At 41.3% G+C, this 18,483-nt stretch overlaps 1 protein-coding gene across 9 annotated transcripts in view; it reads left to right on the forward strand.

The window, feature by feature from the left end:
• Positions 1-18,483, forward strand: part of FLT1 (fms related receptor tyrosine kinase 1) — a 136,217-nt gene that overhangs the window by 10,566 nt on the left and 107,168 nt on the right. For 2 of the 9 annotated variants that reach the window (XM_083608986.1, XM_083608981.1), the window contains exons 3-4: positions 4,672-4,834; positions 14,135-14,234. The exons of 2 other annotated variants lie outside the window; for them this stretch is intronic. Coding sequence is in view for 1 of the 7 variants with exons in the window: in XM_083608980.1 (XP_083465106.1) it covers positions 18,077-18,152 (76 nt within the window). In the remaining 6 variants the exon portion in view is untranslated. Of the gene's footprint in view, positions 1-4,671; positions 4,835-14,134; positions 14,235-17,509; positions 17,769-17,884; positions 18,153-18,483 lie in introns of those variants that run through there. 5 more of the 9 variants (XM_083608983.1, XM_083608987.1, XM_083608984.1 and 2 more) reach the window with 5 other exon arrangements.

Genomic DNA, 18,483 nt, shown 5'->3' on the forward strand with positions numbered 1-18,483 from the left:
ATCTAAAACTGGTTATAACTTCCCCCATTTTGGATGAAGCACATGCATTTTCCAGGCTCAGAAATCCCTCCAGGGTAGATTAAGTTGGCCAGATTATAGGCAGATATATCAAGGGGCTTTCATGCAGGGCAATTTATAAAGTTTGATTATTTATTTATTTAACAATTTATAAACTATTTCCCAACAAATATATTTGAAGCAGTGTACAATGAAGGAAAAGTCTGTAACAATTTGATTTTTCTGCCAGAATTGGGTACAATGTTCAGGCATGGCCACCTCTTTTGAGGAAATGAAGCTTGCCAAATTTCAGACCGATAGCTTCAATTGTTCTCCCCAAAGGGCAGACTTTATCATTTTGGGGTGGGTACAATAAGAATCATATCCTCTAGATACACGGGGTAGAGGAAATGTCACTCCTTGGCAATGACTCTTTTACCACCAAGGCTTGTTGCTATGGGGTGGGCTTCTGTTCCTCCTCTCCATAGATTTTTGGAGATACAATGGAGACTTCTTCATGAACTTGCATAGAAACAGACATGTAGCTAGGTAAGTTTTTCATTCCTCCCTCAGATCACTATGAGTGCCCTGGGAAAATAATTACAGTGGTACCTCAGGTTAAGAACTTAATTCGTTCTGGAGGTCCTAAAAGTGTTCTTCACCTGAGGTACCACTTTAACTAATGGGGTCTGCCACACCGCTGGCGCACGATTTCTGTTCTCATCCTGAAGCAAAGTTCTTAACCCGAGGTTCTATTTCTGGGTTAGCGGAGTCTGTAACCCGAGGTACCACTGTATTGTGATTTAACAGCTGGATCTGTCTGCCGAAACAAAAGATTACTCATTTTCTCAGGGTGTTTCCCAAAGCAGCTTGATTTCATTTCTCATGAGGAAAAAACAGACATGGGTTTTTTCTTTAGAAGCATAAGCCACAGAACTACTCAGAAGCTTAAGGAGTCCTTCATCTGCCTCAAGACACTTTGCAATCTGACTTGGGAACATGGTAATTTCCCTCAAATCACCCTAATTTGCCTCATAATTTGTGGTACACCCAAAGCCAATGTATACCCTTAGTAAATGCCCAATTGCTTCAAATTCACACAATCAGTTTTAATTATTCAGATACTTATTTTCATTGTGAAAATGTTTTTAAAATAATTTTGACTAGTAACTTTCACTAACAAGTAACATTTAATAATTCAATAACAGCAATTTAAGAGACATTAACTAATAATGTGGTTGCTGATAATTTTTGTAGATTTAATTCCTGATTTCCAAAATGATTCCAGATACCTTAATGTACCTGAGCCAAAGGCTTTAACAGCAATGAAAGAAACACAAATTCAAATATTTAAAACTTTTAAAGTTCAAAACTATTGTATATTTTGAAGTATTCTAATAACTAAACTAAATGAATTGCAGTTTAGAAATAATCATAGTTATACAGACACTTGATTCTTGCTGACTCATTTATTGGAGGGGATGTTAAAACTGGGATACTTCCATAAGAGATAAAAATATGAAATGTAGTACACAGAGTTCCAGACACTATGCCATAATTACTAGGAAAAAATGTAGTTTTGTCTTTTGATCAAAATGTGGGACACGGAGCCTACAGGTGTGCCTCTTACTTTAAGAAAAAGTGTTTAGGCATGGATCCTAAACAAGTGTATTAGTTTAAGCCTTATTGAACACAGTGCAGCTTACATCCTGGTTTAAGAAAACATGTATGATTTCTCTGATATATAGATGCTGTTGAATATAGAGGTTATGCAGCATTCATGAGTAAAGATGGTGTTCATTCTGGTGCATTTAAGGGGAATGATTTATCCAAAAGAAGGGATAATGAGGCAAACAAGCTACAAGTCCTATTGAGGACAGATAAGAATTGATTCAGCCTGAAGAAGAGTGAGCAGAAGTGACATGAATGTGATAAATAGAAGATAAAACCTTCATGACAAATGCCATCAGTTTTTTACAAATGAAAAATATTTTATAGTTTCTACCCAGTTGGGAGATTTATTGCTTTTCAGACATTATTACCTTGGTTTAAGAACAGCTTAGTTTATGAACAATTTGGATTAAGAACGCTGCAAACCCAGAAGTAGGTGTTTTGGTTTGTGAACTTTGCCTTGGAATAAGAACATGTTTTGCTTCCTGTTGAGTGTGTTCCATTTGTAAATTGAGTCCCCTGCTGCTATGGGAAAGCACGCCTTGGTTTAAATGCTTTGGTTTAAGAACGGACTTCTGGAACGGATTAAGTTCATAAACCAAGGTACCACAGTATATGGCATGCAGTAGTTACAGAAGAGTATATCTGTGGAGCCTTGTTCTTCTAACATGGACACGTGTAGCAGAAGATGTATATTAAGGTGGATGTGGGAAATTAGGTAAGTGATAAAGGACTGGGCATCTTAAGCTTTTAGGGTGCAAATCTCTGCTTATATTACAGAGAACAAGACAGGGCAGTAAATGTGTCCTCATTTTAAAACAATATGTTTAAAAAATACTTATCTGTACATCAACGTGCATGGGTCACTTCTATTTTGTTCTTTCCCATACTAAAAAGCTACACTAAAAAGCCAAAGTAAACTACATAATGCTATCATCCTTTCTTCTTTAATAAGACAGTGCTGTTTTTTTGGAAAATATAGAGCCAGCTATTAGTCTCCTGCGGATTCTTTGAGGTCTACTGGAAGGGTGTTTGGGGTATCTTCTAAATGTTATTGGATAAAAGCTGAGACTAGATATCCCACTGTTTTTAAAGAGCATGCTGAGGCAAACCACTGTTAAGTTGTGCAAGACTGCACATTTCTTTATTCTCATTTCTCAGCTCACATCCTGAAACACATATGGTCAGTGTTTTTGTTTTGACTCTTTCTGATGATTTTTTTTTAAAGAAAACCAATGTGAGAGAATACTTTAAATGATCTAATCTTTGTTTAAGGGTATTTTGCATGTGAAAGAAGGAAAATGTAGACATGCTGAGGGCTGTTCTAACCATTCACATCAATATTCACTGACACATCTTCACCAATACCCAGATAATACTTTTAAAGAAACAGTGATTGCCTAGTATAACAGGCAAAGGTGTCTCTCCTCCAGGTTGGGCAGTGGGCTCTGTCACTGCTGAGAGGACAGCTGTACTTGCCAATAGTGTGGGCAGCTGGGAAGGCAGCAATGTTCCCACCATGTTAGAAGAGTCCCACTGAGTTTAGTGGAACTTTATGTTAGGTCAATAGGTATAGGACTGCAAGCTTAATCTTCCAGTCTAATGTTACTCATATTTCAGACTTCCATCCTAAAAGGGGTATGTGAGTTAGAGTTAGATTTCTTCTAGACATATTGGACTATGAAGAGAGCATAGGGTTTTGTCAGAGAATTAATCAGAATAATCTAGGTAAAATGGCCAATCCTTTCTACAAGCCCAAACTAGGCAATGTTTTGGGTGGTTCTCTACTTCAGCAATGAGAAGAGAACCCTATGATTTGAGAACTGTTGTCCAATAGAACTATTTAAACAAGTATTCTCAGAAAGGATATAATCTATTATTACATGGTTCTGAAAGCTTTGAAACATATTTGAAACAGTATATCAAAATTCTCAAGACCCATAAAGACCTAAATTAATAATGATCCGCTGCTGCAACATGCATACAGTGCAGTATCGTTGTTATATTGCCGGGCACTTTGACTTCACATTCCCAACTATTTATGATGTACCAATAAAATGCTTGACATATTCCCATGAATTTACAATGACAGTGAGATGAGATAGAACTCAGATGTAGAACATAGTGAAGTGGAAGGTTCTGAAGGGTGAAGCAGTGGCGGAACTTCATGCTCCGGCACTGGGGGGCGGAGAACAGGCAAGGGTGGGGCTGGCGTGCGTCCTGGGAGCGGGGCGTGCTGCCTGCAGGGGCGTGACGCACCACTTGTGGGGCGTGGTGCCCAGTGCGGGGGGGGGCAGCCGCGATGGAACCCCACTGGGATGCGCTGCCGGGGGCGGAGCGCACCCACCGCACTCTTCTTCCTCCACTAGTGGAGGGAAGATATTTTTCTCAGCATCAGGAAACCAATGTAGCACTCCTGCCTTAAAATAGGAGTCGCAGGTCTAATTACATACCTTGGGTTGAAGTAGCTTCGGGATGAGTATTTTCGGGCTGTGCTCTGCGGCGACCTGGAAGTAACGGTTTTGCCGCATGCGCAAACGCTCAAAATGACGTCACACGCATGTGTGGAAGTGGCGAATCGCGACCTGCGGACGCGGGTTGCATTCGCTTTAGGGTGCGAACAGGGCTCCGGAACAGACCCCGTTCACATCCAGAGGTACCACTCTACTGTTCTTTGTTTTAATTTATGTGGTTCCACTTCTTGATTTCACTGTTGTATCCATGACATCACATTCATTACCAGTACTGCACCTACTGTATTTTTAATTTTTTCTACTAATGCAAAAAGTAGAATACTTTAAAGTAAACCATTTTGTACATATTGCAAAATGCCTTCAGAAAGTTTAGATCCATTGCTTATGGGCAGGATAAATGAAAGCAAAGAATGATCTGGTTGCCACACATATCTTCCTTTAGAAAGCTTAAAGTGACTTATATATCCAGATGCCGTTCAGATCTACGTCTGTACAGCCTGGCTAACTCTATAACATCTGTTTCTTCTAGATTCTGCTGTTGGGTAATTCATTATTAGGAGCAACCAAAAAGTCCCCAAGATGTGACAAGCTTCCAAGTTCTCTAGAACTCTTTATCAGGCAAGAAGTTGCATATGTTGTGGTGAAATGAGGGAGATTTCCAGAACGATTCAGCTAGATATTGCTACCATAAGGTCATCTTGTAGGCATATCTTTAGGCACCAGGGGATGTTATTGTTTTGGTTACTATGTTGTGTATTTTTGTGTTTTTATATTGTAAACCGCCCTGTGATCCTGGGATGAAGGATGGTAAATAAATACATACCGTAAATAAATACATATATAATTGCATAATTGGCATAGACATTTGCCTCATGGCTACAGCATCTTGTCAAATCTTTCCTCTGCCTCCTATGCTTTCCCCCTCCACCAACTGTACTGATCATAAGCTTTAAAGAAATCTTATATTGCACCATTTAAGAAGAAAACACAGATAGGGTTGAGTTAGAGAGAGAGAAACTGCATGTCTTTTTCTCAGTTTTTCTTTGCATCATGCCCATAAAAATGCTACATGCTTCATGACTCACTATAACAAGAGGCTGAAGTTTGGCTTCATTTTTTAAAAATGTGTCTGTCTCATGAAGAGGGACTTAACGCACCCACTCATCATCCCACCCCTCTTCACTAGCATGGTGCAATCTCAGTGGCCCAATGGTATTTTTTGTAGTACTGAAATTCCTAATTTCTGCTGCCTTCAACATTTTTCCCCCATTCTAAACTGTAGTAGTTTTTATTTTTTTATCATTTCCAGCAAATAATCTACTTTGTTAACACAATGTTCTTGTCAATTCCGAGGAATTGCAATTCTTCTCCCCGCATGATCTGCCAGGGTCATGTTGCATTGCATTTTGGAAATAAGAGACAAAAATAATAGTTTACTTGTAGATTGGCCAGCAAACACAAGATACAACAAGCAACATTAAACTTCTAAAACTATTGTTAATATAACAACGGCTTGCAAATTAGAATAACACAGTAAATAAGGGTGTGCACAATGAATCAAGCAGTTAAATTGCCTTAATTAGCATATAAATTGCCTTAATAATCATATATAACAAAAAAAAGATTAGGTAATATATTGCATTTTTTAAATTACGTGGATGTGGAGCTTAGAAACATGCATTATTTTTTTTACTATGTACTAGACACCAAGATTCCCTTTAGAATATACCAGTTAGAATACTTAGAATATACCAGTTACCCACAATGAGTGATTGTTGTTGTGTTCAGAATGGTATGTTCCATGCACCAAATGGTGAATTGTACCCAAAGGTGTTGTTACTTACTTACTTATTTGCCATTTCACCTTTTTTTTGTATGGGTTGTTATCATAGTCAGTTTTGATTTCTTTTTCTATGGAGTTCTGTTTCATGGAATGATCTAGATCTATGAATATAGATAAGAGATTTTCTTTAAGAGTGTCTCCATCTTTCTTAAGCTGGTGAGCAGAAGAGTTTATTTAATGCATTCATATCCCATCTTTTTCTCCAAGGAGTACATGGTTCACCCCACCCACCCCAGTTGGTGCCTGCGGCAACCCTGTGAGATAGGTTAAGAGCCTGTGACTGGCCCAACATAGCCCGGTGGCCTTCGTGGCTGAGTGGGGATTTGGGCCCTGATCTCCCAGGTCCTGGTCCTAGCTTCCTAGAGTTATTCTGATATGGCGTAGCTATTTAAATTAAGTAGGCAAATAAATATGGGGAAAGCAAAATGTCACTTAGAAAAGGATCTGGAATATTTTCCTTGAAGCCTGAATTTGTCTTATTTTGGATTGTTTTATATGATGTTTTAATGTGTTATAAACTGCTATGATATTTTTTCTTTAAAATATAAAGCAGCAAAGAAATGAAAATAATAATAATAATAATATATCAGCAGCCTTAATGCCATGTTTGAGCAGCTCTTTGTTTTTGGCACATGTTTAAAACAATCCATTAGTATTATTAAGTAATTCACTAATGGCTCCTTGTTATCTTGGAAAAAAGTGAAATGTGGAGTGCAACAGAATTATGTCTTGATCTGTTGTTTTTCAGCAAACGACTTGGATTATGGAGTTGAGGGAATGCTAATCAAATATGCAGATAGCACAAGCTAACAAAATGAATTTCAGTGGGGACAAATGTAAGGTTCTACACTTAGACAGGAAGAACCAGCTGCACCAGTATAAGATGGGAGACACCTGGCTTGCCAGTAGTACATGTGAAAAGGATCAAGGGGTGTTAGACATGAGTCAGCAGTGTGATTCAGCAGCAGCAGGGGGAAAAACCCAGATGCCTGTGTGAAACCCTCAAGCAGGATCTGAGTGCAAGAGCTCTCTCCCCTTCATGGTCTCCAGCAACTGTTATTTGGAAGCATTCCTGCCTCCAGCTGTGGAGACAGAGAGTACCCATAGGGGCTAGTAGCCAGTGATAGTCTTTGCCATGAATTTATACAGTCATTTTTTTTAAGCCATCTAAGTTATTGGCCATCACTGCCTCCTATGGGAGCGAGTTCCATACTTTAACTTTGCAGTGAGTGAAGAAGTGCTTTCTTTTATCTGTCCTGAATTTTCCAACTTTCAGCTTCTTGGATATCCATGGGTTATAAAGTTAAATGAGATAGAGAAGAGCTTTCTCTATCCACTTCATGCCGGGCATAATTTTGTAAACTTATACTCTTACTCCCCTTTTCTAGTCTAAACTATAGAGTCCCAAACACTGCAGCCTTTCTGCACAGGGGAGTCACTCCATCCTCTTGATCATTTTGGTTGCTCTATTCTGAACTTTTTTTCCACTTCTACAATATCTTTTTTGAGGCAAGGTGACCAGTACTGTACACAGGTTTCCAAATGTGTTTGCACCGTAGATTTGTATAGTGGCATTACGATATCATTAGTTCATTGTCAATTCCTTTCCTCCTAATGATCCCTAGCATGGAATTTGCCTTTTTCACAGCTGGCACACACTGGGTCTTTAGTGCAAGCATTTCAATCCTCCCTCTCCTTCACTGCACACTCTTCTGTAGGTTGTTCTGACCCCCCTAAACCAGCGGGGAGGGGGCATGTGGGGGGAGCATTGTGGGGATCACTGTTGCGCTACCAGAGGTCTTTGTGTAGGCTTCTGCTGCTAATACCCATTCCTTGAATCTGGCCTATTATGTTCACCTAAAGTGTGAATTTTACAGGTGTTTGGAAAGATGTAGGTACATTTATCAGAGAACCAACTGTTATTTTTTCACTTACAATGTGGGAAATGGTTCTTAGACAGTGAAGTCAAACCCCAAAGGTGAAATTGGGTTGCAGTCCCGTTCTGTCCCATTCCACCACTACTCTGTCCCATTCCACCCCTGCCCTGCTCTGCTCTGCTCCTGCCCCACACCCTTTCAGCATCGAAAAGAGTGTGTGTATCAGTGGCTGTATGCATGCTGATCCTGCACAAGCGGGGAGGTGCCTGTATACACTTACCTGGAAGTATGTTTCAGAACTTTATAGGTTTATGTATTTCTGAGCAGGTATGTATGAGATTGTACTGTTAATGTTTATTTTAGAGCATTGGGAGTACAGTCATACCTCAGGTTACAGATGCTTCAGGTTGTGCGTTTTCGGGTTGCGTACCACGCCAAACCCAGAAGTACCGGAACAGGTTACTTCTGGGTTTCGGCGCATGCACAGAAGCGTCGAATCGCGACTCGCGTGTGCGCAGACATGGTGCTGCAGGTTGCAAACGCTGCGGGTTGCAAACGTGCCTCCCGCATGGATCACGTTTGCAACCCAAGCGTCCACTGTATGACTATATTAGTGGCTGCTTCAGCTTTAGACTAGGGCAGATTATCCTCTCCAGATAATGTTGGTCTACAACTCTCATCAGCCCCAGCTGGCATAGCCAATGGTCACGGATGACAGGAGTTGTGATCCCAACAATATCTGAAAGACACCACATTGGCTACTCAGGATTAAGGTGTATTCTCCACTTTTGATCCTGGGAACTTGTGTGCATGTGCACGCACGCACACTCACTCAATCTCTCACACTCTAAAAAGTTCCTTGTTGCCTGCAGTGGCCTATTTTCACAGGCATCATTTCTTACCATAGCTTTGTTAAAAAGACAATAGATTCTTGTGTCAGTCTTATTGGCACCAGTTTTGTATAATACAGGAAACACCATTTCCTTTTAGGGCTGGAAAATTAACTTGGATCATGCTTTTCCCTTTTTATTGCTAATCAGGACACATCCCGGGAAACCTGGCTTTCTGATTCTGGAAAAGGAACGGGAAGCAGCATCAGCATTCATTTTATATCCTATTTTTTCTGAAAATGCTTTACTCTTTTACCATTGAGGGCAGTGACTTGAAGAAAGTATATCTAACAACCTAATCCTATATGAATGTACATGGAGGAAGGACTTTGCTTATTTATCACTATATAACTGTGTTGAAGGACTACTTCAGCCATTACAATTTCCTACTTAAGCTTGCTATCTAGGTTCTAACAACTGGTGGGCAACTTCAGGCCCTTGCTCTGGCTTCTAAGGGTACTTTATTGTTAAACTGGACTTGGAGCAGACAGCCAGTCAAACAAACAAACGAACAAAGGACACCTTCAAATAAACAACTGTCCTCTGAAAACCATTCAAATGGAGGAATGTCCTCTGTTAATGTGGGACACATGGCCACCATAGGAGAAATATTTACCCCACTATTCATTGTGATGTCATTGCGATTGATTTTATCTTTATCCCTCTGAGCAGAGTTTTGTTCCTCCATAAAAGATCATGTAAGCTTGGAGAAAAACCAGACTAAAACTGAAAAAGTCAGTAGACACCCCTCTCATTTCTGTCTTGGATAATGATCTGCTGGATCTTGCTTTCCTGGGCTTGGAAAACACAAGGGACTTTCTGACTCAGTTGGTGGAAACAACGTGATTGCTTTATTAAAGTACAGTTCTACTTCCCACTTTGAACTGAATGCACAATAAGAAGTTAAACTCTTCCTGTCATCATAAGATTCTGCTTTATATTTTCAAAGGAAGTTAAACATTGGGAAAGGAACAGCAAGCTTAAAATAGATATTTCAGTTTCCAGTATAAAATCATATTAATATGTGGATAACTAACTTAATAGCAGATTCTAAGCAACTATTTTCAAAAAGCAGAGATTTCTATAATGAGCCAGTATTACTTTTGTAATACAGGCAAGGCTGATTTAGGCGTGTCCAAATGATGTGTGATCGTGCACGCATGTACGGTGCCAAACCCGGAAGTAGCCCCAAAACATCATAAAGATGTCACAAAAAGGGGTGGGGTGGGCTTACATGTGCTCTGCCAACATGTGCAGAGGCCTGGAACATAACCCCCATGCAAAACAAGGATTGTCTGTAGTTAACTCCCCACTCCTCACTTTATGAACATAACAGTATTTGGGTGAAAAAATGCTTTGTTGTTTTCTGCATGAACACATGGGCTTATTTCTTTATTTTACAATTTCATTGTAATTTTAAATGGAATACACAACTAAAACTAATAACTAATAATATAACAAATCAGATACAAATATTACTATTTTTCAGTCTGAGTGGCTGAATGTCACTTCTTCTACTAAGTAGTTAATGAGCCACATATACTGGAAATTCATCATACAGAGGAAATACTTGCAATCCCCATTGCAAATGGGCATATTTCAATCTTTTGGCAAAGGGTAAATACACACTGACCTGGTTTGAATGTAAACTATGGCTTAGCATTCAGTGTATGAGTCTTACGCTCATGTGTGTCTCCCCACTCCTCCAGTGCAGCCATAGGAAAGCGATTGGAAGCTTTACCTAGGTTTTCAAATAGCTACAATTATAGATAACTATCTATAACAGCTAATACTGTACTTAATTTGGTCTTTCATCTATTTGTGGTTCCCTGGCAAGGGGCTTGCCCTACATATTTCCCATTGGTTCTCAACACCTTGCTGCTTTATGCCAGATCAGTGAAAGGGAAATCAGCTGTTATTCAAAACTTAAGTGTCAGATCAACCCATTAACCTGCAATGCATAATTGAGACCTGGGTCGTGTGGGTGGTCACGTCTATTGTTACAGATCTAGATCTAGGATAACAGAGTTTGGGGGTGCAAGAGCACCCATAACTGCTAGTTAGTTAATGTTAGAAACTAATACATGGTTGAATTTAGATAATATTTGGAGTATTGGAGAGAAGATGCAGATGTTAGATTTCAAATACGGGCTGAACCAGGGGTTTGGACTAGATGACCATTGGAGTCCCTTCCAGCTCTACAATCCTATGAATCTATGGAGACTCCAGTTAGACTGTTTTATTGGATCACCGTGTTTTGTTTTATACTGTTTTTATTTATTTTCATGATGCAGAAGGAATCACCTTGTTGACCACCTGTGACCTTGTCCATCTTTGCTTGTTGAATCAGTACTTCCAGTGTACTGGATCCAGTATACCTGAATATGAAGTAGTAGATACCTCTTTTAGAGAGGGGTATTTACCTGTAAGTGGCAGTGGTACAAACTTTATTGAAAACATCTTAATCAGACCCTTCTGGCTATATTATTGCTCTGTTTCATATCTGGGCAAGGTATGTGAACGTGTGGTGGTGAGGTTGTGGATGAAACTGATTATGTAGATCCCATCCAGTCTGGCTTTTGGCCTGGTTTGGGGTGGTGATATTGAAATTGCCTTGATTGCCATAGTGGGTGACTTGCACTGTGAGAAAGATAAAAATATAGCCTTATTGGTTCTGCTTGGTGATCTGGCACTGTTTTACATCAATTTTGTTTTTCTCTGCATGAACTCAAATCAAGATACAGTGGTACCTGGGGATGCGAACGGGATCTGTTCCGGAGCCCCGTTCGCAACCTGAACAGAACGTAAGATGCGACAGCGCATATGTGCGAATCACGTTTCTCCGCTTCCGCGCATGCGTGTGACGTCATTTTGACCGTCTGCGCATGCGCAAGTGGCGAAACCCAGAAGTAACAAGCTCTGTTACTTCTGGGTCACCATAGAGTGCAACCCGAAAGCGCTCAACCTGAAGTATATTTATGACTGTACTGGGGCTAACATTTAAAACCCTAAATGGCGGAAACTTCCGGGTTAGCGCGAACGGCTAATGGCGGATTCCCTCCGAGCTCCGGAGGGAATCGGCTCTACAGGAGTTGGGTCTTGCCGCTGCGGCGACGCGGGGACCCTTAGAAATCACAGGCGCTGAAGCCTGTGAACCTGGTGACTCGGCGGGCACCATTTGCGCCCCCCCGACCTGCGAAGGAGCCTTTTTAAAGGCTCCGGAACGGGGGACGGGGTGAGCGGCGCGGTGCTGAGAGTCGACTGCTCCTCCTGTGGAGTGAAGCCGCGAGCCATGGTCGGAGGGCGCTGACTTTTTCTTGTGAACAATCGAACTCTAAAAGTAACAACCCGTGAGTAGTACGGAAATTGGACTTTTTAAGGAAATTTTCTTTTGAATTTGGCACGATCGGGGAAGGCGCAAACAGGAAGTCCGCCTCCCCGCCTTGTAAAAAATCTAAAGCAAGGACTAGTTAACTAAGGTCGAGAGAATTTCTTCTTCCTTATTGGACAAAGGATATTAATTTAACGATTTGGCGATATAAGTATAAGTAATTTTACTGGAGGATAAGAGCTAATTTTGAGAGTTGAAGTGCCACCCCCCCCGGACCCGGGAGTGATTCGTGAGAGAGCCTGCTGAGGAGATATAGAAGAGTTTGACAGCTGTCAAAATTAGCTGTCAAAAAGGAAAAAGAGAACTTTGTTTCTGCTGTCTCTGCTGGATATATTTGTTGCAACTTGGTTATATTTTGTTGAAAATAAGTAAGAACTGATACAAATTAACTTGACTTTTGGATTTTAACTGGAAAGAATATTAAGTTACCAAAATCCCTCTAGAGGGGGATTTGGGACACTACAAGAATGGCTGGAGGAGGGAAAATTCAGGCTGGGCTGGACAGAGTATTTGTTCTCCTGGGAAAGTTACAAGGCCAAATTGATGTTTTGGCTACAAATGTAACAACTTTGAACTTAACAGTAAATAACATTACGGAATTTGATAAGGACTTGACTCAGGAAGCCCATGCAGCTGGACAAAAAGACAATTTTGAGAATCTGGAAAGTGTGGAGAAAGAGACATATGTTGTTTCTGAGGAGAAGGAAGGAGGAAGGAAGGAGTAATTTTGCAAATGACAAAGGAGAGCCAGAGGCCTGATATCACGCTTACAAAGGAAAACAAGAAATCAAACCAGAGGCCTGACAGGATGATCATAAGGGAAAATAAGTATTGGATGATGAAAATCTGGTTTGAATTGGCGACTGAAGAATGGAGAGATCTCCTTATGTGGAGATCTGAAGACCTATGGATTACAAATCTGACTAAAGTGGAAGCTGGAGTTTTTGTGACAATTGGACTTTTGGACCCTACTTTTAAGTATGGAGGTCTGGCTGGAAGAAATATGGACCTTATCGGGACAGAGTTCCTCCGAGATCTGGAGTTTAATACTAAGGACTATCAAAAAAACCGGCAGAGAGGAACTGAGAGAGAATTAAGAGCCTCGGACGTGAGATCTCCAGGCTGATAGAAGATTAAGACTGATGGACATTTGTTGGGGATCGAAACCGGGAAAGGGGGTGGTGGGGTTTGAATCCAAAGGGTGTACAATTACGATCTGTTCTATCTTTTTTGTTTGGTTATTAATATGAAAATTGGGAAATTCGTGGAAATGGAATTTGGGTCGACTTTAGAAAAAGGTTTGTGTATTGAGGTACAAATATTGATGTCTATAAGCTAAAATTGGTTTGTTTTTTTTTAAATGAATTAAATATAAAAAGGTTAAAAATTGGGGATAGGAACTTGTTGAACAAACAATTTGAATTGGAATACAAGAAGGGGAGGTGTGGGGAAATCAGGGAAATATGTTACTGAAAATATGGAATTGTAATTCATGTGTTTTAATTTTTTTTCTTTTTTCTTTTTTGACTTTTTTGTATTGAATGTGAAAAAGTTTAATAAATATTTCATTAAAAAAAACACCCTAAATGGCATGGGACTTGAGTACCATCTTCTGTATATCTCCCTGTTTGTTCTGGTCATCATCTGACCTACTACTCCAGCTCATCCAACCCCATGGTGCCCAGTGGCTGGCTACCAGGGAGTTTTCTGTTGTAGTAACCATCTTGTGGAATGCATTGCCAACTAAGATTCATCAGGCCCTATGCCAGTCTGCTGCTGAACATATCCTGTGCCCCTCTTGCTATTTGTTCCTGAAGGTGCATGCCCTTCACTGCAAACAGCAGGGAAAGGCACTATTTTTAGCAGGAAACTGGTGTGAGTCTTCAATCAGGAGTGCAATATATATCAGGTGGGCCACAACTGCTTTTTATTTGAAAAATAAATGGGTGGAGTAGTTTGGTCCTCATCATCTGCTTGTCCTACATCAACAGGTGCTGGTAACAAACCTGAATTTGTGATACAGCTGCTTTATGTTTGCCTAGAGGGAAACTGTTCTGCTACCTCCTGGTTCATTCGACCTGTCATGAAAAGGTGAGTAAGAATGTGACTTGTTCTATGCTCTCCTAACTTTTTCAGTTTCTGAATATGAGCCTTTTCTTGTTCATTGTTCAGCATGGACCTGTTTCTTGTGGTGGATGATGTTTCAACTGAAATTTCAGTAGGCTTGGGTCCTCTGCAGTGACCTGTGAGAGAGTTGTAGCAACTCCTGGATCTTTATCACATGGGAAGTCATGGAACTTGAAAGGAAGTAGGGTTGGTGAAGTAGAGTTTTGGGTTGGGAAATTCATCTAAAGATCAGATTAGGGCTTATCTTCTACTGCTGTTCCTTCCCATCTTTAATTCCTTTTGGGAGACGGGGCCTTATCTCTCATTATTAAAACAAGGAAAAGCATTTGGATTTGCTTATGTGATGGGAAAGAAGTAAAGTTAAGGCTTTATAGAAATCACATTTTCCCAGCTGTTCCATAATAATAATAATAATGTTTGGGAATTTTGAAAATAGAGAATAGGATCCTTATATAATTCACATCAATAAAAATGAACCCTGTGGCTTCTTGTTCTTTTCCTCTGAGATATTTGTTATTGGCCAGTACCAAGGACAGGATATGAATCTAAGATGTAGGACCATCAGCCAGTCCTACAATGATGAGAAGGGTTGTTGTTTTTTACATTTTAATAAGAGTTTTTCACGTCTTCAGGAAACACTCCAACCAATGCTTTTAAAACTGGAAAGCTGAATCATTTTTTTTTTTAAATCCTGATCTAATATGGTTTTGTGGGACTCAAGAGATCTGGGCTGTTTTTGGCTTCGTCACTAACTTCCTGTGATGTTAGCCCAATTGCTTAATTTCCGTGTGCTTTCATTTCCTTCTCTGTAAATTAGGATAATGATGTTTGCTTACCTAGCAGGTGTGTTGTGTGGGAATACATTAACTAATATTTAATAATATATATTGAGAAATCTGCATAAAGACATCCTGCTCATGTGTTGTTATTTGTGTACAATTGTTGCGGCCATGTGTTCTTCAGGGCAGAGAATTATATTTTCAATATATTTGCAATTTTGTAAAATACCACTCTTTCAAGGCCACATCACTGTATTGTTGCAACAATAACAAGTTTAGCAATCCTTCTATCACTAGAACAAATAGCCATATATGCCACCTCAAGATTATAATATACGTAATTCAGCATGATCATGGCAAATATGCCTGTAATAAACCATTCAGTGCTGGTATTTGAAGTAAATAACTGTCAATATTGAAGAAATAGCATGCAAATGCAATAATCTAAAATTAGAATAATCAGGAATTTCTGTGAAAATCTGCTGCTCAAGCTTGAGAAAACAGAATTCAGGGTAGGATTCTTCCAATACTTTTTGCACATAACCTTTTTTTTCTAGGCATGAGACAAGCAAAGTGCGGATGAGACCTTAGTTCAATATCATCCATAGTATCAAGGGTACAAGACATCAGGAAATTCTGCTGAGCAAACCCTACTAAAATGAACAAGAGCTATGCAAAAGCACAGGAAGTGCTTCTAGAATGGATCATTTTGTTCTGAGTGTGTTTTTACGTTGTTGGAAACTGAGCGTAGCTTACACTTGTCATGATGACATGTGATTGGAACAAATAAAGTATTAGCTACTGAGAGGTCACATCCGATCATGTAATGCCAATAGTATAAAAATGCAAATTACATGTGCTGTTTTGTTTAGGTAGCTTTGCAAATACAACTAGCTGCTTCCCACTACTCAGGGTGCTTCCAGGCCACCTGTTTATAGAACATTCATTCTGATTTCTTTGCAAGGAGACTAGACAGAGTTGGCTATTTATTTATCTTTTTAGTTTGTAGGGAGGCTAGATGATGTCATATAGAAGCAAGTGTTCTCATGCTTTCCAGTGCATTTTCTCATCACTTCTCATACTGCAAGCGCATTTGGGGAAGCGCATTTGTTGTGCAAGCACTCCAAATCAACTATAACTGCATGACCTAAATTTGAATGCAATGCAAAAACAGTAATAGCCTGGAAGCACCCTCAAAGTGGTACATGTTCATAGATCATTATAAGCATCTGTTACTATAGCATAGCACATTAAAAAATATCCATGCTCAAAGATGAGCAAAAAAATAAGAAAACTTTGAACACCCCTTATAGAAGAAATTTTTCCTCCAATTGCTTTTGTATTTATCCTTTATCTTTTCCACATTGCAATAAAATAATGAAGAGGGGGTATATGGAGGAAAGAGTATTTTGGTACACCAAACAAATTTTGTAATTTAAGTTTAGAGATAGCCGACTTCTTAGAATAGCATTTACTGTGCTAGTCCATAAACCTATAACAGATTATAGCTATAATTAGGCAGGGCAGAGGTAGTAACTGTGATTGCAAGCTGCCCATCGTCTACGATCGACATTTAGCTAGTTAAATCTAAGCGTTGCTGTTAGTCGTGTTAGCTGCTCCCGGGGACGCTTCTGAACCGTCTCATGTTGCATGAGTTCGTGAACGAGTTCTTAGAAACCTAAGACTGCGGTTGCTGCTTGCAAGAGGGGACCCCAGACTCCGCCTACAGAGGATCGTGATGATCTTGTCCTAGCCTCAGAAGCCATTGGGAACCACACGCCTAGGTACGAAGTCACAGAGAGCGATATTGATCTCCGGGATGAAACATCCTGGAGGAGGAAGTTTCCTCAAATGCTGATGTAGTTGCATCACTTAGGGGGTTGAGGAACCTCGGTCTTTTGAGATAGATAAAAAGAAGTTTTGGTCTCGGATTCAGTTGGGTCGCAGATTGGGCAATCCATGTAGCAGCTCAAGAGGAACGGTTGATAAGATAGGACGGATACCTTCCAGTTTTATGTCGTTTGCGTGCTTTCCGTTTTCCTGCCCTCTAGAACTGCAAAAGATCTACCACGCTGCTTACATAGAACCTCCACTTTTCAAAGCAAGACACAGTAGTCGTTAGGGAGGACCTGCTGATGGGGTATCCTGGAGACATCTGAATGGCCGCTGTGAGGAGCAAGCTCTTCGGGTCGATTGACTTTTGGTCAGTTCCAAGAGGGCTTTTCTTACGCTTTTAACTAGTTCCCCAAACAAATTTAAACGGGCTTTTTCACCTGGTTCACCCCCCCCGGCTTCCACTGCGTTGTGCGTCTCGCAATTATTCCTACGTTCAGTACAAAACCTGAACACTTCCAGTTTTGTGGAAATCCAGGGAAGACTATGAAAAAGGACAGTCTTTAAAGACGATTTCCAGAAGCATTGTACAAAAAGCCATATCCACTTTCTGCGAAGTCCGCTGCTTAAGAGTGGCGCCGTTCTTGGACGGAACTGCCAATTAATCCCTGCGATTTTCTATCAACCCACCCGCACGCCGGGATCAGTTTGGCACAGCAAGTACAACCAGGGTGCTTAACACCTCCCCGCCCCCTCCCCGCGCAATGGAATCCGATCTGGAGTGGAGCGTGCCAGAGACGAGAAGTCGTGCTCCTCGTTCCCCTTCAGAAATCTGCTGGCCAATCTTAACTGTCTCACCCCAGGCAGGAAGCGGGGTCGGCCGAAGGTATTGCTGTAATGGGGGGGGGGAGAGACGGACGGGGGGGCAAGTGACGTGGGGGGTGGAGGCGTGATTGGGAAGGAGGATGTGGGCTGGGGAGGTTATAAAAGGGCCGAGCCCGGCAAGCTGAGCGCCCTTCGGATACTACCTTTTGCTTTCGATCCGCTCCGTCTGCGGAGGAGGGAAGGGGAGAGCGAGAGGAGGGAAAGTTCCTATTCCGCGGCGCCGGGGTTTGCCGGACCTTGGGCGAGAGAGGGAGCAGGACTCACTTCGGAGCAGTTAGTTTCCTCCTTGCAGCGATCGGTGTGCTTCGGATGGGCGGCATGTTTGGTTGGGGGCTTTCTGGAGCCGTGCTGGGCGGACTGCTGAACTGCTGGCTCCTTCTGGCAGGTAAGTGCTGCTGGCGGCGGACCGGCAAGTCCTTCTCTTCCCTGGGCGCACGGGCGCCGCTCCATCCTTTACGCCTTTCTGGATCCTGCGGACGGGGATCTGAGAGGAATCGGGCTTTAGGACAACGCACAAGAGAAAGGGGCCCTCGGGGTCTGCCAGGATCCAGCCAGCGTGTCCCTGTTCCGGCTCCCTCCAAGGCTGGTGTAGCGCAGCGCCCGGGCGCGCTTACCTTGCGGCACCTTGCGCTCGCTTCTCTAAAATGCGCTCGGTTTTTAAGCGACGGGTCATCACTGCCATCGCAGAAACAAGAGCGGGGCGTTGGAAACCTGTC

Source organism: Podarcis filfolensis (assembly GCF_964270895.1).
Source record: "Podarcis filfolensis genome assembly, chromosome: 4".
Classification (NCBI taxonomy): domain Eukaryota; kingdom Metazoa; phylum Chordata; class Lepidosauria; order Squamata; family Lacertidae; genus Podarcis; species Podarcis filfolensis.